Here is an 18,994-nt window from a genome sequence, read left to right as displayed (position 1 = left end):
CAATATAACTCGGACATTTTGAGACAATTTGAATAATGTCTATTTAAGCAGTAGAAAAATAATAAAGACCGTGAATTTCACTTAGCACTTCCCGTAGTACAACTCTAAATATCTGCAGAGATTCTTTATTTTTCTCAAAGGCGTCTTTTTTTCTCTTTTTTTAAACTAGTTAGATCTATTGATTAATTTCCTATACATTCAGCTGTTTTCAGCATGTAACAGCGCTTTTTGTTTCTCTTTTTTTCTCTTTTCCTACGCTTTTCCTTCTCTTTTTATGCTTTTTCTTTTCTCATTTTTTCACTTATGTCTGCGAATACAGTTCTTGTCATAGACGCTTCGGCAGTTATTAACTCGATTATCTCGCAGATGGACTATGCGAAGGGATACATTCCGCAGGCAGTTGCAGATGAGCTAAAGTGCAATGAGAGCACCCAGCTGATCTCTCTCCACATGTGCAAGATAGAGGTGAGAGACCCCGTGGAGAAGTACGTAAAAATAGCAGAAGAGAAGGCTCTGGAGATGGGCTTTTCCGGGCTGAGCAAGCAGGATATACAGCTAGCAGCTCTTGCCCTGGAAATATCGGAGGAGAACAACTCTGTGTTTTCCGCGTGGATCACTGAAGAGTCGATCCAGAAGGAGGTCACGCAAGTCGTTGCTGTCTCCCTCGATAACGCCCTGAAGTCTCTGATGGCTCAGCTGGGCGTGGAATTGCACGATACTTTCGTTGATAGAGCCAGAAAGTACATGCTGCGCTGCTACACCTGCAATAAAACGTACGGAATAGACGACAGGAGCGCTGCAAAGGGACTGGACTTTTGCAGGTCTTGCGGATACTCCACAATAACCCGCATAGGATATACGGAGGTAGACGGGAAAGTGCACCTCCACCTCAGCAAAAACTACAAATTCACAGAGAAGATCCTCACAACAAAGAGCGGAAAACCCATCCGCAGCCAGGACCAGAAGGAGTACAGATGGTACAGGAAGAGCCAAATGCGAGAGGAAAAAAAAGATCAGAGGGAGCTGGCAGGGCTTATGCTGCCACAGAACTGGGACTCGCTAAAATAAATAATTCATTCTTTTCTTTGTTTATGTATTTCAGCAACAGAAGCTACATGGATAAAGTAGGGCTTTCCCTAACGTACTTCCTTATAGGGTATATTGGAGTTGCTTCAGGGCCTCTTCTCCTGTGGGAGGACCTGAAAGAGTGGGAAGTAACCCGGGGAATTCTTGCACTTTTGAATGCGTTCGTGGTTCTGGACCTGCTTCTTCTCGTGTGTGTGAGCAGAACCCGGGGATACGTGAGAGAGGAGGAGTACGTCCCCGGGGGAAGGTTCTGCTACGAGTGCAGGATGGCAAAGCCTGAAAGAGCCCATCACTGCACTCGCTGCAAAAAGTGCATCACGAAGATGGATCATCACTGCCCGTGGGTGGGGTCGTGCATCAATGCGAGTAACTTGGGGAATTTCATTAAGCTTATTTCCAGCCTATTTATAAGCGCAGTTCTCTCCCTGTGCTTGCACAGCTACGTATTTCGCCTGCGGATTCGGGAAGTCTACGACTCTGTTGTGATTAGTCCTTCGATATGCCTTATATGCGTAAACATTTTGGTTATGCTTTTGGCTGGGGTTGGAGTTCTCTTCATAATGATCCGGCAGATTCGGCTGATGCTCCTGAATGAAACGTATTTGGAGCACCTCCAGGTCAGGAGACTCGAGGAGTTGGGCCTAGAACGGGCAAAGAATCCGTACAGGAAGAGTCTCCGACAGAATATGGGGAGCGTCTTCGGAGGGCCTCTTCACTTTCTCCTGTGCAGGGCTCCAGCGGGTGCTGCATCCTTCGGGTACAGGAACTACTGGCCTCCCCTTCGCACGGCAAAGTCCATCTCCTCCAGCCACGTAGAGCTAAATGCTCTGGTAGGAGGGCAGACGGAGTAGGCGAGTCTACCCGAACAACACACATAGATAATAAAACACTTGTATAGAATAATGCTACTGAGTAACCGACTTTGATACACCATCATCATCATACAATGATAGAATGATAGAATATGCTAGTAATATATGACAATCAGTTGTTATCATGTTATTATGTTATTATGTTATCATGTTGGTATGTTATTATCGTATTCTATCATGTTATTATGTTAGTATGTTATTATCATATTCTATTATGTTATTATGTTGACATATTAGTATGTTAGTATGTTAGTATCGTATTCTATCATGTTATTATGTTATTATGTTAGTATGTTAGTATGTTATTATGTTATTACGCTATTGCCATACATTATCGTATTCTAACATGTTATAATGTCATTATGCTACTATCACATGATTATTCTGGTTGTTCAAGGGCGTATTTTAGATTGAAAGTGTATCTTTTCTGAGTTTATGCTGACTTTTATTTTTCTCTCCGGACAGGACTCGCCAGAGACACGCACAGAAAAGCCGCAGATGCAGGCAGAAAAGACTCTGCACGGAAACAGCTTCTGTTTTAGCCTTGATTCTTGCTGAGTTGAAACTTTCTCAATTCAAGAGTTTTCCGTTATAAACTCACTCTCTGCGGATTTCGGGCGTGGTTCTTCTAGGCCTGCTCCTCTGCCTTCTGGCTGAGGACTTCTGCAAGAGGAGCACACGTTTCAAAGCAGAGCCCTACCCTGCACATACGGCACACCTTTTTGCTTTCCCCGCAGGGCTCGCACACGATATTATACGCTAGTTTTATGCTTTTCTGCAGGCAGATCGTGCACCGGGAAATATGCGTCTGTATTTTGTACTTTCGGTACTGCTTTCTCCAGTTAATTTTTTCCGTGCACCTTCTGCACAGGCCTGTGATCGGAATAGCAGCTATTTCCTTCGTTAGGGCTGAGTTTGGGTTGTGCCTAAATGCGAAGGTGTTTTGGTGCGCTGGCTTTCTGGAGTGGGTCTTTGCCTTTTCCTGCATCTAAAAATTTGCAACTCGTTTCTTATGAGGAAGAACCCCTTTGGAGTAAAGAGCCAGGACACATCGACAGTTGAGTCCGTTATTTGCAGGGTTTTTGACACGGGGGCAGTTGAGACTGTGCCTGAGGAGGAGACAAAGCAGCACCCGGAAAAAGCGAAGGAAATTGACGAGAAGACCATTCTGGATGCACTGGGAGTGTACTCCCTCGCAGAGAAGGCAGGATCTGCAGTCCCAGAGACGGGGATATTCAACTACGTGAAAGCATCTGCTGAGGAGGCCGTGAAAGAGGCACTTGAAAAAGAAGTGGGAAAATGCGTGTACTATCAGACCCCGGAGACGCACTTGATACTGCGGGAGGACTCTGCAGCGTATAATGCGATATTTCGCAGCTGGAGAAAGGGTCTAGCAGGCCTTTTCACGGACTACAGGAATGCAAATGCAGCAAAAAAAGACTTTTCTTTCCACGCGTATTCGAGCGGAAGTGTTTTCTTCTTCCACACGAGCGGATATGCGGGGTGCAGCAGAATATGCTGCAAAAACAACGGATCATACGCACTGTACGTGCTAGCGAAAGATGCGGATATTGCGGACCTTTTTGAGAGCAGCTTCCAGAGAGACGGAGACGAGGGATGGGGTCTGTCTGGGAGGGCTGTTCTGTTTGTGCTGGACTCAATCATCAACACGCAGGCAAGCACTGTCTGTGCTCTTCCTTTGGTGCTTTCGAAGTACCCCTTTGAAAACGGGATTATGACGAAGCCCAGCCTTGTCGTGCGCCCAGAGAAGATCTCGCACAAGAAAACGTACAGAATACTGATCAAGGGATGGATAGCGAGTGCTGACATACGCACACTCTCCCAGGCAGAGCAGGTAGAGGCAAAACACACAAACTTGGAGACGTACTAATACTGTCTAGCTATTGAATAAGTGTTTTATCTATTGAATAAGTGTCTAGCTATTGAATAATTACTGTTTTATCTATTGAATAACTACTGAATAAGTGTTTATCTATTGAATAAGTATTGAATAATTACTGTTTTATCTATTGAATAATTATTGAATAATTATTGTGTCTATCTATTGAATAAGTACTGTTTTATCTACTGAATAAGTACTGAATAATTATTGTATGATTCTGTTACAGTTCTACCTATTGAATAACTGCGGTCTAGTTACTAAATTACTGCCTGTTACTTCTACTCATTGAACTACTGAATTCTAAGTATTTTTATTGTTTCGCATTGTCTTTTACTGTCTAGCTATTGTCTGCCGGCTGAATATTTGCTCTATGGACTCTCTTTTTCTCTTGCAGTAGAACTGTGCTGCCTGGCTCTGTATAGGTATCTACGTATTGAGGGCGCACTGGACAGTTGCAGTATAGCTTGTACAGGCAGAACGGGCATAATACCTCGGATGCTCCTGCATTTAACGGCCTAAAGGCCCGCGTAGAAGTTTAATCGCGGAGTTCGAACCAAAGTTCCATCGGGCAAATAGTAATTCCCTGCCAATGGGCGCATAACGTGCTTTTTTAGGAAATCCCCTACGACAACCAGCTTCTCCTTTGCGATCTCCCACACACTGACCAAACTAGCCCTGCTTATGTCCAAAATCACCAGAAGCGGATCACACATCACGCCTTTTGTAACGTAGCTTATGCACTGAATGTCTTCGACAATGGAGGTATCCTCTGCAGCGAGTTTGAAAGAGTAGTACGTGTATATAAAGGCACCGGAGCCCAGCAGGACCAGGAAATACATCATAATCAGCATAAGAGAAGACTTCACGCGGAAAACATCTCGCTCGGAAAGCAGCAGGTTCTTCTTTCGGTACGGGGCCTTGTCGAGAACTACTTCAGTGTAGAGGAAGAATGCTCTGATAGCAGAAAAAGAGATAATTCCGGCAAAACACTCTCTTATGTAGAGATCCGTTATTTTCCCAGACCACACGAGAAGGGAGATTGGGCAGTAATAGTCTGTGTATAGAAGGACGGCTATGGTAATCCCATAGAAAAGGGAAAATCCTGCAGCAATTCCGTACATGATTTCGTCTGAGTTTTTGGACCTGAAAAACGGTATTTTGTCCCGTATAATGTCCATTGTGTGCAGCGAGAGGCGAGGCCCCACGACAACCATCATGCAGAAGGAACCGTATGCGAGGGGATACATAAATCCCTCGTAGTTGCACCACGTGTGAACTATTTGGGCGCATATAAGCGGGGAAAACGTGAAAATATCGCACAGCATTCTTTGCGTGTAGCGCAGAGTGTGGAAGCTTTCGCTGTAGATGCTGTATGTGGACGTGTAGACGAAGAAGCTGAAAAAGTACAGGTACTCCATAAATCCGATGTGGATGAGGTTTCGGATAAACTCAAAAACCCATAGGAATGCGTCTCTTATAAGGGGGAGCACGAAATACGTCGCCATCTCCTGGAAAATTGTGCTCCTTTTAAAGACTGGGTTCTCTTGGGAGATGTTTTTGAGAAAAGACTCCTTGTTGTGCTGGATAAATTCCACTCCCACGGCGTACTCGTTTGCAGCGTTGACGCCCTGGAGGGCTTTAAAGTCTCTGCCGTTTTCTTGCATTTCTACGGTTTAAATAAAATTCTAAAAGTTTTACGCCAGGATCAGGCAGATGAAATAGGGCCGTTGGGTGCTCTTTTCAGGGAGACAGGTCCTTTCCAAAGAGTCTTCTCGCTCTCTTCTTCTCTTGCCTTTTCCATTTGAAAAGCGGCCTAAACCTCTTTTCTGCAACTGCGAGGTCTCTGATTCTGCTGCAAGAAGATCCAGAAAACGAGCATCTGCATGGTCGGGTGCTAGGCTCTTCATAGCCCGAGAGTGAAGGCCCCATAAAAATCCGGATTTTATCCGAGTTTTCCACGGGAGTATACCCCAGCAGAACCAGAAAAAACTTTACGAACTTTTTTCCGGTTGAAGAGAAGATCAAAAATAAAAAGCAGGCCCTTTATTCGTAGGCGAAATCCAGAGAAAGCGCTGTCTGCTCGTGTCTTTTACTTTGGGCATCTTTCTGGCTTAACCATTTGAAGAGCAGAAGTCACACTGTCGGAAAGCTGCAAAAATGCAGTCTCCTTCTCGCATTGAAGGAGAAAATGCTGAGAAGTGCCTGCTGTCGCTGAGTGCCTAAGGAGGAAAATCATCCGCCCAGAAAATGTTCCTGAAACCAAAATTAAACCGAATAAAAACCTGAAAACACGTTATTTTCATGCCAGGGCCAGCTACTCTGCAGACTCTCTGGTGCCATTGCATTGGAGAGTGTCTGTTCCCAAGCACTTCCCCTCTTTCGAGTGCATTTCCAGGGAGAAGAGGCTCCAACGGTAGACCAGGAAAGCAATAAGAGCAAAAACCAGAAGCTTAAGGCACAGGACCAGGAAACAAATGAGCATTTTCGGGTAAGAAACAGACTCTTCTGGGGGAGAAATCCTTTCTTCACGCGGAAACGTGCAATACTCCATGCAGTAATTATTGCCTACTATTTGCACGCAGAGGCACTTATTCGAGCTGCTTTTATCTACTTCTTCTGAATTTTTATTCATGCAAAAGAGAGGGCAGCCTTATATAAATGAGCAAAGATGCGCATCATATGATATTGCACTCATAAAGCGTGCTTTGGAGTGAAATCACAGTGTCTATTTCCGCATGCGGGCAGACCTATGGATAGAACATCCAGAAATAGTCCTGTATCTCCTGTACTTACTGCAAGTTGTAATGGGAAGTGCTAGTGAAATTCACGGCCTTTATTGTTTATTGACCTGCTTCTACAGACATTGTTTAATTCGTCCCATAATGTTTAAGTTGGGCAGTCCCTTGATTATGCCTATATAAGCAATAGCCAATCACGAGCAGCCATGCTTTCACCCATACAGCACTGCAGAGCTGCAAAACACGGATTTCTTTTGTGCTTTTGCTCGCATTTTTCACGGGGGAATTTTCTTTGCTCTCGGCGGGATGCGGACGACTTCAGGACGCCAAAAAAGAGACGTTTTTTTCAGGGTCTATCCTGCAAGTTAGGGGGTGCATAGGCCCGTGGGAGTGCTCCCGTGCTTTTCTGCGGGTTCCCACGGCATTTATGGGAGAATTTGGGTCATTCGAGGTGTCTGAAACTTCCGGAAAATGCGGAGAAACAAGCGGATATTTGCAAGGATGCTTTCTTGCTCTGTCCTGGAGCAAGCGTGTGCTTCTGGGTCGCATCTTTTTGCCATCTTTTCTCATATGCTCTCAGTGGGAAGAGAAAAGTGCTGAAACATGCACGAAAATCCATAGCTAAAAGCGTCTATTTAACAGGAAAAGACAGATTCTCGCATTTTGCCGACTTTTAGCGAAGTGCGAGCGTAAACGAAGCAAGGCCGTGGCTTTGGGCTCACAACAAGATGGAATCGAGACACACCCGAGAACAACAGCATAGTCCACCTGCAGTCATAGAGATGCAAAAGTTCTGGCTTCCTGCACGTATAGAATATAAAGAATTGCACTCTGCAGATAAGCTTGATTTTTAAAGAGATCACTGCAATATTTGTACATTCAACTTCTGCGTGCGATCAGATGATCTAAAAATGTATAAATGACAGAGTTACTCCAAGTGAAATGTTTTGGAAAAAAAACGTGCAATTTTTCGGGTTTATGCTCTTGCTGAAAATGGGCAGAATGGCGATGCTCGTGCAGAATCTCGAGTTTGGATGGATGACTTTTAGGCCGATTTTCAGCATGGAGTCAGTGCAGATAGAGTACTCCCCCAGCCACATAGCACGCCCGAACACAATCAGCAGGAAAATTGGGCACTATCCACGCCCAGTCTATTTGAACATGCACATAGAAAAGATACTTCGCTGTATGCAGGAGAGCACTGTAGTCTTTCTCCAGAGTGCAAGCTTGAGCGAGCACATAATTTTGGACGAAAGGTACTTTAACTGCCGAGGGACTGAAAGCCTCAACTGCCAGGGAATGTGGATAAAGCGCGTCCCAATATCCGACATCCTCCCGGAAGTCTCACCGAGCGAGAAAGCCACGTGCCTTTTCGTTAGCATCCCAAAGAAAGGTAGAAACGGCAGCTCCTGGAGGCTGAACTACATCATCAACGACAACTTTCTGTACACCAGCGCATTCTCCAGGCGAAAAAACGGGTTTCTCAGCATAGATATGGAGGGATCCATGAAATGGCTGGAATTTTCCGTCTGGCCCTCTCCCGTTATAATTGCAACGAGAAGAAGCCTTCCGAACGTGATGGTTAGCATGCACATCAGCGAATATTTAGAGCTCACAAAAAGCATGGAGAGTGCAGGATTGTGCCACCCAGAGAAGAATATTTCGATGATACTCCAAGCTCTTGTGCATAGAATCTCAAAGAAAGTCGACATTTCCACCCCGCAGGAAAAGCACAAAAAAAACATGGCTGTGCTACACAACATATACACGCAGCAAATCTCTCCTCTCGATAGCAACCAGGGATACAACATCAAAACGCACGTAATGATAAAATCCCAGGAGTTTAGGCATGCAGAGGATCTTCTCGCAGAAAAAGCGTACTTTGAAACCCTTCTTTCCGAGGAGGAAGACTGCAGAGAGTGCACTTTCAAGGCAAAAAGGAGGGCGTGGGCTCTTATAAAGAACGAGCTAATGCACGGGGAGGATGGGGGATGCCTGGCACTCGACGGAAACTCTCTGCAGGAGGTCTATTTCATACCGCAGCGAAAACTGCCAAGCTCCGAGTGGAGGAAGACTCTATTCAGCGAAAATATTCTTTCCCTGGGCAGAACCCTGATAGTTTTAAACTCCTCCTCCCAAGAGAGCGAATTTCCCGTGGAGAAGGAGAGAGTGTTTACGCTCATCAAAGAAAAAAACTCAGAGAGGGTTGAAGTCTGGTCGCACGCAGAAAAAGACACGGATTCTGTGCGGGTGTACAATGCATGCAGTGAAGAGTTCAGTGAGCTTCTATCGTATATTTTCCACATTATTCTCCCGATTCCCTCCGGGCTCTGGTGTGGAAGTCCCTCCGAGTACGACCCAGACGCCCTTTCAAAAGACATGCTTGCAGTCGTAGCATAGATACCCAAAAGCATCGCAGAAGCACTCCCTGCAAAACATAGAAATAAATGCAACAGAAGAGCCACACTCTTATACAGGCAGACTGTGCTGAATACCTTAGTCTATTCTGTCGTTACTAGTTTATTGCATGAATGCAAGCATAGCATATTCCTGTTAGAATTTATTTCTGTTAGAGTTGTTCTGTTGTTGCTATATTTATGTTATGTTGTTGCTAAATGTGTTTTGTCATTTATAGTTTTGTTCTGGTGTTTTTTAACTAGTTGGATTTTATTTCTGTTGTTGCTAAATTTATTTCTGTTAGAATATCTCCTGCTATATTTATCCTGTTAGAATATCTTCTTCTATATTTATTCCTGCTAAATTATTTCTTCTATATTTATTCTGTTAGAATATCTCCTGCTATATTATTCTGTTAGAGTTATTCTGTTAGAATAGCTCCTGATATCTCGTGCTGGCTTTTTATGTGTTGCACCCTTCTATCTATACTGCGTGATATCGCTTACATCCTCTGGGTCGTGCTCGTAGTGGAAGAGCCTGCACAGATCCACCTTCTCAAAGAGTTTTCCCACGGGAACTCGGTCAAGAACTCCCGCAGCAACGGCCTTTTTCACTCCCTGCACGTCCAAAACGCTCTCCTCAACAGTTCCCCTGCACATAAGCCGGAAAACCTCCACCTTCTCCAACTGCCCCATCCGAGCAACACGGCCCTTCGCCTGCTCCTCGTTGTACGGGTTCCAGTCCACGTCGAAAATGATCACCGTATCCGCACGCTGCAAGTTCACGCCCTCTCCCCCGACTCGGCTGCTCACCAGAAAAATCTCCACCCCAGAACTTCCCCCGAACTCCTTCAGAACTCGCTCCCTCTCGGAAATTGGGCTGCTCCCGTCTATTCTGTAGACTCTCTCCAAAACCCCGATATCCCTGCACATTCGCTCGAGTATTCGCAGGACTTCCCTGTACTGGCTGAAAAGGACGATTTTTCTCCCGGACTTTCTCCACAGGAAAAGAAGCCTGTGCACTGCCTGCATCTTCCCGCTCTCTCTCCAGTGAGTCATCTCCTTCTCCGCGTATACCGGGTGATTGCAAATACTCCGCAGGCGTCCAACTGCCTTCAAAGGACTCCCCCTCCCGAGAAGAGTCTTTGCTCCTCGCTCTGAGTATACGTCACTCCCCAAAACTCTCTCGTACGCTTTCTGCTGGGACTCTGTGAGGGGACAGAAGATGACGTGCTCCTCCTTCTCTACTGCAACCCCAACATCTGCCTTTGTCCGCCTCAGAACAGTCTCCCCGAGGAGAGAGTTTATCCTCTGCCGGACAATTTCTCCCTGGGCCTTCTCTCGCGGGGATGCAGACTTTAATGTACTCCTCTTCAGGGGGAGAGCGACTTCCTCCTTGAACCGAGAGAAGTCTCCAAAGTATCCCGGGCGAACTATCTCGACGATACTCCAGAGCTCTGCAAGGCTGTTCTGTATTGGAGTCCCAGTTATGCATATTTTCGAGCGAGCATCCACCTCCTTCGCAGCCCGTGTGATTCTCGTCTTCACATTCTTCACGCGGTGTGCCTCATCGAGTACGACGAGGTCAAAGAAAAGCCCGAGAAAAGCCTCTCTGTTCCTGTAGAAAAGCTCGTAGTTCGTGAGAATCACGTACTCTCCCTCCGCCCTGCAGATGGAAAGAGACAAATCCTCGTCTGGGGATCGCAGGATCTTCACGGGGAATCTGCAGTGGAACTTCGCAGCCTCCCTCCTCCAGTTCTCGAGGAGTGTGCACGGAGCGAGGACAAGGACGGACTGCCCGATCTCCGACCAGACTCTTTCGATCACTGCAAGGACCTGCGCAGTCTTTCCCGTTCCCATTTCATCGCCCAAAATAGCGCCTTTTTTTGCCTGGACTTTCTCCCAGAGCCACTCCACGCCCTGCTCTTGATGCTTGCTGAGTCCAACCATGAGAAAACTTTGCATTCCCCTGCTGCAAGAAAAGAGGGTGGAGAAGCGAAAGGAGAGCCCGTGCAGTTAAGCATCGGATTATTATGTGCTGCTGCTAAATCATTCAGATGAAACCATTATAAGCTGCGAATTTAAGCTAGTATCCACTGTAAAAGTGTTCTCCAGTATTAAGCTATTCCATTATTAAGCTAGTATCATCCACTGTAAAAGTATTCTCGTGTTAAGCCATTCTCGTATTACATATTCCAGTATTAAGCTATACTCCACTGTAAAAGTATTATCCACTGTAAAACCATGCTCGTATTAAGCTATGCTCGTATTAAGCTAATATCCAGTGTAACAATATTCCAGTATTAAGCTATCCCAGTATTAAGCTATTATCCACTGTAAAACTATACTCTACTGTAAAAGTATACTCTACTATAAAAGTATTCTCCACTGTAACAATATCCTCGTAATGATGATGTAATGAATGTGAATTCTGCTGAATCCTGCAGTGAGCCCATGATTTAGTGTCCTTTATTACGTATTATGCAATGATAGTTGATTTTATCTTATTTACTAAGTGCAAGTCTCTAGCCATAAGAGTGACTCTCTTTGCATGTATTGCGCATCTGTTGCTGTCCTCGAACAGGCCTGTGAGGTAGTTCTCGAGACTCTCCTGGATTGCAAGAATGGAGGAAGACTGGAATCTGACGTCTGCCTTGTGCTCGCTTGCAACCTCCCGGACGAGTCTCTGGAAGGGCAGCTTTCGGATGAGAAGGTCTGTGGTTTTCTGGTACTTTCGGATCTCCCGGAGGGCGACTGTTCCGGCCTTGAAACGGTGCGGCCTTTTAGCAGCAACTGCCCCTGAGGCGGTGCTCTTCCTTGCTGCCTTCGTGGCCAGCTGCTTCCTTGGGGCTTTTCCTCCCGTTGATTTTCTTGCGGTTTGCTTCGTTCTTGCCATCTGTTTTTTTCTATTCTTCTCTATATTTATACGCATTTTGGCGGGCTTATTCCCGGCTGCAAATGCGCGGGCAAGGCATGAATGCGCGGGGTTTCTAAAAGTATAAATAGCAAATGTTTTTGTGTTTTTATGTCACTTGCAGGAAGAGGAAAGGGAGGAAAAGGTCTTGGAAAAGGATCAGCCAAAAGACACAGGCGAGCAACCCAGCAGACGATGGGAATATCCAAGCCCGCAATAAGGAGGCTTGCCAGAAGGGGAGGAGTGAAGAGAGTCAGCGCTGGAGTCTACAGCGAAATAAACACAATGGCCAAGACCTACCTCGAGGGAATCATTCGATGCGCAGTCACTTACTGCAACCACGGAAAGAGAAAGACCGTTTCGTGCCAGGATGTACTGTACTCTCTCAAGAAGCAGGGAGTGACTTTGATTGGATTCGGATCCACTCGATAGGCTGAGAAGTTGAGAAATAAAGCACACTAACTATAGCACTCTTCATTTTTAAAATAGTCCCAGAAATTCCATAAAAAACATAATACAAATATAGTACATAGTGCAGGATAAGGATATTATGCCATATTATGCTATGGGAATAGACTGAGTATGGTATAGATGTATGTTACGTCATGGGAATAGACTGAGTATGTTATGGATAATGTATGTATAGTATAAATATGTTATAGATGTATGAGTAATAGTATGCTATGTATGAGTATGAGTATGCTATGTATGCTAAAGATATAGAGAGTGAAGGCACAGGCCAAGCAGAGACTGCAGGAAGTGCCAAGTGAAATAGTGGCTTTACCATAGAATTCAGCCTGATTAAACACGCGCAGTCCAGAACAACTTTATGCCGGATCAACTCCTGCCAAAACAATGGCCAATCACAAGTAAACATCCAGCACAGACTAAAGCAAAGGCCAATAAAGTACAAAAGTATGCACAAGGGAATAGAGTAAATTTATAAAAACAGGATATGCATAAGATAAAGGGCTAAATATGAATAACAGGAAAAACGCAATAATCCAATAAATATGAAGAATATATTGAATTTGTACAGCTATGCAAGGATAGGATAACCACAGAGTGCTATAGCCACATAATAGCCACATAATAAATCTAACTAGTTCAATACTATAGCCACATAATAAATCTAACTAGTTCAATACTCTAACTATAATAACCACATACTATTCTACCTATAACTATTCTACCTATAACTATACTATTACAACTATACTATATTAGTATAACCACAGACTATTCTAACTCTAACACTATTATACCTATAACTATTCTAACTATACTAGTATACTATTCTACCTATAACTATACTATACTAACTATACTATTACAACTATACTATGTTACTATAACCACAGAGTATTCTACCTATAACTATTCTACCTATAACTATACTAACTATTCTAACCACATACTAACTATTCTACCTATAACATATAACTATGCAATACTCCCCTTTGAGTTTCCGTGCTTGCAGTGAGTGCATGTCCAGGGCAGACTGGGATCAGAATGATGGGAGTGCAAGAAATATAAGAAGGAAAGATCAAGAGCACATGGAAAAGAAAATACGCAGGCCAAGACTTTTGCCCTCCCAGACGAGGCTGCTCCTGGTTGTATACAAGAGCAACCCAAAGCCAGGGAATGAGCTCAGAAAGAAGCTTTCCAAGGAGTTTAACATCCCGATGCGGACTGTGCAGATATGGTTCCAGAACAGGAGGGCGAAGGATAAGCGCACAAGAGAGAAGGCCCCAGAGGAGAAAGATTCTGCAGTTTCTTCTCCCTCTGTCGCATTTTCCTACGAGGAGTACTACAATGGCTTCCTAGAAGAGCACTACTGAGTGCGCAAATGTAAACAATGAAAAACAGAAGCCGAGAGTTCCTGAAGAAACGGGGCGCCCTCTTCGAAAAGAGAAAGACGAAGGAGAAGAACGAGGTAGAACTTCTCTTCGGAAAAATATCCGAGAGTCTCTCCCTCCTCGAGTCTCTCACCTCCCGCGTGGAGAAAGAGTGCGCGCTCTACTGCATCCCCTCCTTCAAGAGCAAGACGGACGTAGTCAGGCGGATAGAAAGCTTAAAGTGCGAGATAGCCTTAAACCTAACGAAAGCCAAGGGAATTATGGACCACTTTTCAACGGCCTACAGAAAGTCCATAAACCACGTCCTAGTCGAGTCTATAGGCGTGCACTTTCACTACAAGATAGATGCGATCCTTGCACGCATGAATGACTCCCTGCAGAGAATAGAGGGGTCCCGAGAACTTCTTTCTGCAGAGGGAAAAAGCACTGTAGAGTCCGTCTATAAGTCCGTCTTCTACATAAACACAATAATAAAGGAGCTGAAGGCCGTGGTTATATCGCAGTCTGATAAGATAGAAAGACTCGATACGGCGATGGAGTACGTCTCCAGCAGTGCCAAAAAGTCTGCAGGAGAGATATCCTCCATCGCCACATTTGGATCCCACGCCAAGAACAGGATTATTTCTGTGCTTTTCTTCTGCATCCTCGTCCTTGTCGCTCTCTCCACGATGAAAGCGTACATGCACTCAGCAAAGGCCAGGCGGAGGGAGAAAAGGCGGAGGGAGCCCTCTATAGGATGGACGATGCACGAGCCCACAGAGAGAACATTCTCAAAAGAAGCATTCTCAAAAGCAGAACTCTCAAGAACAAGGGCGTGGGGTGCACTTCAGGCTAGAATTGCGCAATAAAGAATAAACGGCAAACGCAAACTATTTAGACAGGGTTAGAGTATGATTAGGGTATGATTAGGGTATGAGTAGAATAGAGTTAGAGTAGAGTTAACTTTTCGTTGAAGTTTTATTTTTTTGACTTTCTCTCTTTAACTTTGACTTTCTCTCTTTATATTTCTCTTTGACTTTAACTTTTCTTTAACTTTCTTTTTATCTTTAACTTTCTCTTTGACTTTGAATTTATCTTTCTCTCTTTGACTTTAACTTTCCATTTATCTTTGACTTTCTTTTTATCTTTAACTTTGACTTTTCATTGAATTTATCTTTAACTTTATCTTTCTCTTTAACTTTAACTTTCTTTTTATCTTTGACTTTAACTTTCTCATTGACTTTTCATTTATCTTTCTCTCTTTAACTTTGACTTTCCATTTCTCTTTAACTTTCCGTTGAGACTCCCTGACGAACTAAACACTTTATCTTTATCTTTCTCTCTTTAACTTTGACGAACTAAACACTTTCTCTTTGATGAACTGCTTTATTTATTACTCGTGGACTCTCTCTCTGGGGCGGCACTTGATATTACTGTCGCACCTGAGGAGCATCTCCGCAGTCTCTGCTGCCCTGCTCCAGACGATCTCCTTCAGGCGCAGGGACTCCCTTACCCCGAGCTTCTCCATGCATGCAGCTTCCTCCACGGAGACTCCGAACGTGTGGACTCCCTCCGAGTTCCTGCGAAGTATTTCATCGAGTGTCTCATCCGCGGGGAGTCCTGCATTCGCTGCGAGTGTCCTCGTGATCTCCAGGAGGGCTCTCGTGTACGCTCTTTCTCCCTCCGTCTTCGGGTGCATCATATGCGCGACTGCTGCCTCTGCGCTTCCTCCCCCGCAGACTGCCCTCTTTGACGCCCCCATAAGGACCTTCACTGCCCCGACGAGGGATCTCTCGCACTCCTCGCGAATTTCCCTGGAGGGTCCTCTGATGACGACGGAGCAGGCTCCTGGGCGGATATTCCCGGAGAATTCGCAGAAGTTTCTCCCCTGGATCTTCACTCTCCTGAAAAGTCCGCACGTTCCAACGTCCTCCTCCTGGACAGCGTCGAAAGTGCTGAGGATTCTTCCCCCAAGGGCCTTTGCGAGCATCTCCACTCCCGAGAAGTCTGCCCTCTCTATGCTGATTTTTCCCCTCTTCGTGAACTCCTGTGTGGGATAGTCGTATATTATCTGCCTATTTACTATTATATCTGCGTGCTGGGCGATGCTCTCCACCTTCTCTGCCATCCTCCTATTCTCTGCTGCTTCGATTCTCTCGAGCTCCTTCGGGGAGGATACGGATGCTTTTGTGCTGAATATTTTCACTTTATCTGCGTCCATGCTCGTGTTGATGATGAGGACTCTTGGGCTGCTGCAGGAGTCCTTCTGTCCTGGGCCGATCTCGCACTCCAGGAGAAGGCCTTCGTGGAGGTACGAGTCACTTACTTCTCCGCCGGGGACTTTTATTATGTTCACCATTTCGATCGATTCTGCCCTTCTGGAGACGGCGAGAGAGAGGGCGCTCAGGGAGGAGAGCTCGATTGGGGAGAACTTCGAGGAAAGAGTCGTCCTGGAGAGGGAGAGCATCTCTTCCTCGTCGGAGCACTCGCGAGAGACTGTCCTGAGGAGGCGCAGGGCTTCTTTGTGGGCTTTTCTGTAGTCCGTTATTATTTTGTAGGGGTGAGCGCCCTTAAAAATCAGCTTATCTGCTTCGTGGAGGAGCTCCCCCGTGAGAACAGTTAGAGTAGTTGTTCCATCGCCTTCTTTTTCTCCATGTTCTTTCGCTGAGTTTATCAGGATCTTGGAGGAAGCTCCGGAGGGAACGATGTTTTTCAGCACGGTTGCTCCGTCGTTTGTTATTATGGGCTCTCCCCTCTGGGAGTAGAGCAATTTAAGCATTCCTCGGGGGCCAAGTGTGCTTTTTACCATTCCAGAGGCAGTTATTGCGCCAACTAAAAACGATGTTCTGGCTTCGTCTGCTCTTTCTTGCGTTGCTCCTGGTCTGAGTAATTCTGCCATGCGAAAAAAAGAAAAAGTGAATATAAAGGGGGAGAGAGAGAAGGTGCACTTCGCAGAGGCAGTTTGCCCTTGCGGGGTGGACTCAGTGCGTTCTTTCCTGGGGGAGAGACTTCGTATATCGCAGTGTTTTCGTGCGTGTTTTCGGAGTTCGGGGGTTTTGGTGCTACGCGCTGAGGCTATGGGACAGGCATCGAGAACTCATAGAGAACTCATCGAGAACTCATCGAGAACTCATCGGAGTATTTAGATGGCTGAGCCCCGATAAAGTGCCTTGAATTCGCGCTCTTGTCTCTTGCTCGTGCTGGAAGAGGCCTTGGAAGAGGCTGAAAATGCAGCGCAGGGTGCGATAGAGTGCTTTGCCTGTGCGGGCACTCTCCCCCCGCCTGAAACCAGAGAATGCCCTGGAAATTCCAAAAACCCGAAATATCCGATCTTTCTCCATCCGATAAAAGAACAAAAATACGTCTTTCCCAAAGGCACTTTTATCTCCGAATTTTCTGCGGTGCTTTCAAAGGATTCTGCAAAGTATAATTTGCAGGAATCTAAACAAATAAAAATTGCACAGTATGAAATACGGGATAAATCGTGCACTGAAGATGATTTGCCTTGTCGCACTCGCAGGAAAGACTCTTTCCGCGCCCGAGAGGATGCAGGAGTACGCCCTCCCAGTTGTCACCTCAGACTTAGACGTTGCTGCTCTCTGTGGGTACAATGTCATGGGGCGGGGGGGAAATGCAGTCGATGCTGCAGTTGCAACAGCAATTGCCGTTGGAGCGATAAACTCCTTTGCTTCTGGCCTTGGAGGGGGCGGATTCCTCCTCCTGAAGCTGAAGGATGGAAAGTGCTTCGAGTACAACTTCCGAGAGAGAGCCCCCGGATCTGCAAGGAAGGAAAACTACAAAGTACAGGAAGATTCCAGAAGTGGCCGAAAGTCCATAGCAATTCCGAGCGAGCTCATGGGACTCCTTACAGTGCACATGGACTATGGGCGTCTCCCGTGGAAGGATCTCTTCCTGGAAATAGTCGGGATTCTAAGGACGGGATTCCGCGTGCAGGAAGTTCTTGCAAAGAAGCTGAAGGAATTCGAGCACATTATCGTGAAGGATGCAGGCCTCCGAGAAACATTCTTCCGGGAGGGAAGGCTTGTCCGGGAGAACGAGGTCGTAAAAAGGGAGAATCTGGCGCGGACTTTGGAGGTACTTTCAGAGAATCCGTGGAGCTTCTACACGGGAGAAGTCGCTGACTCTTTGCTTTCCTTCATAAATGCGGGGGAAGAGTACATCACGAGGGAGGAGCTCAGGGGGATCCCCGTGATTAAGAAGGAGGTCTTTCCGGAGGTTATTGGGGAGTCCGTTGAGGTTTACACGCCAGGTCTTCCAACTATGGGGTGGATGATTCGCATAGGAGTTGCCGTTATAAAGCAGCTGAAGGATGCGGGAGTGGACATGTCCCGGGAGAAGACTCTGCAGGAGAATCTTATGGTCGTGTACAACGAGCTGTACCGGATCCGGGCGGAGTTGGACGATCTTCAGGACGAGAAGGCAAACCAGGAGAGTCTTATCAAGCACTCGGAGCAGTCTCGGATCGTGCAAAAAATAACGGAAAAAATCCTGAAAAAAAACCGTTTTATTCCGTACCTGAAAAAACCACTGGAAGATCACGGGACAACGCACATAAACGTGATAGACAGAGACGGAATGATGGTTTCTCTGACCTCCACAATAAATCAGTATTGGGGCTCTGGGCTGATGGACCCACAGACGGGGATAATTTTGAACAACCAAATCGACGACTTTACATTCACGGGCTTCCAAAACAGCAGCGGAATAAGCTCTTTCTGCCGAAATAAGAACGGAGTACAGCCGTACAAGCAGCCTCTCTCCTCGACTATGCCCTCGATTCTGCGGATGGACTCGGACTTTTACATCCTCGGGTCTTCCGGGGGGATACGGATACCCACAGCTGTAATTTCCACCCTCTCCAGGACGATCTTATGCAAAAATTCGATCGAAGATGCAATTTCGCACCCAAGACTCCACTATCAGGGAGGAGACACGATAAAAGTAGAGCACAACTACAGAGACCCCCTCCCAGACCTGGGGATAAAGTGGAAGGTCCTGAGAGACTCTGCAGATACTATATCCAGCTGCGTCCACATTATAAAGTACAGCCTCGAGAAAAGAACAGCTCAAGCAGCTGCCGATAAAAGAAAGGGCGCTGCTGTGGTGGGAGCCCCCTTGAAGCACAGTCCCGGCTTAAGCACTGTATTTAACGCATTTACATCTGTGCCCTTTAGAAAGATAGAGGGAGTTTTTCACATCGAAGGAATAGACAGAAAATAAAGATCA

At 45.9% G+C, this 18,994-nt stretch overlaps 14 protein-coding genes across 14 annotated transcripts; 8 read left to right on the top strand and 6 right to left on the bottom strand.

Annotated features, from left to right (window-relative positions):
• Positions 1–303: 303 nt before the first annotated feature.
• NEMAJ01_2194 (uncharacterized protein) lies at positions 304–1,068 on the top strand (the record flags this gene model as incomplete). Its single annotated transcript, XM_047916032.1, has 1 exon — positions 304–1,068. The coding sequence occupies one exon, from the start codon at positions 304–306 to the stop codon at positions 1,066–1,068; it is 765 nt and encodes a 254-aa protein (XP_047771989.1).
• Positions 1,069–1,091: 23 nt separating this feature from the next.
• Positions 1,092–1,937, top strand: NEMAJ01_2193 (uncharacterized protein; the record flags this gene model as incomplete). The annotated part of the gene is made up of 1 exon (XM_047916031.1): positions 1,092–1,937. The coding sequence occupies one exon, from the start codon at positions 1,092–1,094 to the stop codon at positions 1,935–1,937; it is 846 nt and encodes a 281-aa protein (XP_047771988.1).
• A 649-nt stretch (positions 1,938–2,586) lies between these two features.
• Positions 2,587–2,946, bottom strand: NEMAJ01_2192 (uncharacterized protein; the record flags this gene model as incomplete). Its single annotated transcript, XM_047916030.1, has 1 exon — positions 2,587–2,946. One exon carries the CDS (start codon positions 2,944–2,946, stop codon positions 2,587–2,589), a length of 360 nt encoding a protein of 119 aa, XP_047771987.1.
• Positions 2,947–2,970: 24 nt separating this feature from the next.
• Positions 2,971–3,849, top strand: NEMAJ01_2191 (uncharacterized protein; the record flags this gene model as incomplete). The annotated part of the gene is made up of 1 exon (XM_047916029.1): positions 2,971–3,849. One exon carries the CDS (start codon positions 2,971–2,973, stop codon positions 3,847–3,849), a length of 879 nt encoding a protein of 292 aa, XP_047771986.1.
• A 527-nt stretch (positions 3,850–4,376) lies between these two features.
• On the bottom strand, positions 4,377–5,525 carry NEMAJ01_2190 (uncharacterized protein; the record flags this gene model as incomplete). The annotated part of the gene is made up of 1 exon (XM_047916028.1): positions 4,377–5,525. The coding sequence occupies one exon, from the start codon at positions 5,523–5,525 to the stop codon at positions 4,377–4,379; it is 1,149 nt and encodes a 382-aa protein (XP_047771985.1).
• A 650-nt stretch (positions 5,526–6,175) lies between these two features.
• On the bottom strand, positions 6,176–6,493 carry NEMAJ01_2189 (uncharacterized protein; the record flags this gene model as incomplete). Its single annotated transcript, XM_047916027.1, has 1 exon — positions 6,176–6,493. The coding sequence occupies one exon, from the start codon at positions 6,491–6,493 to the stop codon at positions 6,176–6,178; it is 318 nt and encodes a 105-aa protein (XP_047771984.1).
• A 1,084-nt stretch (positions 6,494–7,577) lies between these two features.
• NEMAJ01_2188 (uncharacterized protein) lies at positions 7,578–8,999 on the top strand (the record flags this gene model as incomplete). Its single annotated transcript, XM_047916026.1, has 1 exon — positions 7,578–8,999. The coding sequence occupies one exon, from the start codon at positions 7,578–7,580 to the stop codon at positions 8,997–8,999; it is 1,422 nt and encodes a 473-aa protein (XP_047771983.1).
• Positions 9,000–9,475: 476 nt separating this feature from the next.
• On the bottom strand, positions 9,476–10,945 carry NEMAJ01_2187 (DNA excision repair protein ERCC-6; the record flags this gene model as incomplete). Its single annotated transcript, XM_047916025.1, has 1 exon — positions 9,476–10,945. One exon carries the CDS (start codon positions 10,943–10,945, stop codon positions 9,476–9,478), a length of 1,470 nt encoding a protein of 489 aa, XP_047771982.1.
• A 529-nt stretch (positions 10,946–11,474) lies between these two features.
• Positions 11,475–11,891, bottom strand: NEMAJ01_2186 (histone H3; the record flags this gene model as incomplete). The annotated part of the gene is made up of 1 exon (XM_047916024.1): positions 11,475–11,891. The coding sequence occupies one exon, from the start codon at positions 11,889–11,891 to the stop codon at positions 11,475–11,477; it is 417 nt and encodes a 138-aa protein (XP_047771981.1).
• Positions 11,892–12,020: 129 nt separating this feature from the next.
• Positions 12,021–12,341, top strand: NEMAJ01_2185 (histone H4; the record flags this gene model as incomplete). Its single annotated transcript, XM_047916023.1, has 1 exon — positions 12,021–12,341. The coding sequence occupies one exon, from the start codon at positions 12,021–12,023 to the stop codon at positions 12,339–12,341; it is 321 nt and encodes a 106-aa protein (XP_047771980.1).
• A 1,124-nt stretch (positions 12,342–13,465) lies between these two features.
• NEMAJ01_2181 (uncharacterized protein) lies at positions 13,466–13,750 on the top strand (the record flags this gene model as incomplete). The annotated part of the gene is made up of 1 exon (XM_047916019.1): positions 13,466–13,750. The coding sequence occupies one exon, from the start codon at positions 13,466–13,468 to the stop codon at positions 13,748–13,750; it is 285 nt and encodes a 94-aa protein (XP_047771976.1).
• Positions 13,751–13,767: 17 nt separating this feature from the next.
• Positions 13,768–14,616, top strand: NEMAJ01_2184 (uncharacterized protein; the record flags this gene model as incomplete). Its single annotated transcript, XM_047916022.1, has 1 exon — positions 13,768–14,616. The coding sequence occupies one exon, from the start codon at positions 13,768–13,770 to the stop codon at positions 14,614–14,616; it is 849 nt and encodes a 282-aa protein (XP_047771979.1).
• Positions 14,617–15,140: 524 nt separating this feature from the next.
• NEMAJ01_2183 (T-complex protein 1 subunit beta) lies at positions 15,141–16,646 on the bottom strand (the record flags this gene model as incomplete). The annotated part of the gene is made up of 1 exon (XM_047916021.1): positions 15,141–16,646. One exon carries the CDS (start codon positions 16,644–16,646, stop codon positions 15,141–15,143), a length of 1,506 nt encoding a protein of 501 aa, XP_047771978.1.
• A 566-nt stretch (positions 16,647–17,212) lies between these two features.
• On the top strand, positions 17,213–18,988 carry NEMAJ01_2182 (gamma-glutamyltranspeptidase / glutathione hydrolase / leukotriene-C4 hydrolase; the record flags this gene model as incomplete). Its single annotated transcript, XM_047916020.1, has 1 exon — positions 17,213–18,988. The coding sequence occupies one exon, from the start codon at positions 17,213–17,215 to the stop codon at positions 18,986–18,988; it is 1,776 nt and encodes a 591-aa protein (XP_047771977.1).
• Positions 18,989–18,994: the final 6 nt, after the last annotated feature.

Source organism: Nematocida major, assembly GCF_021653875.1.
Source record: "Nematocida major strain JUm2507 chromosome Unknown 2300, whole genome shotgun sequence".
NCBI lineage: Eukaryota > Fungi > Microsporidia > Nematocida > Nematocida major.
The sequence above is the reverse complement of the archived record's forward strand: the minus strand, read 5'-3'. Positions and strand labels throughout refer to the sequence as shown.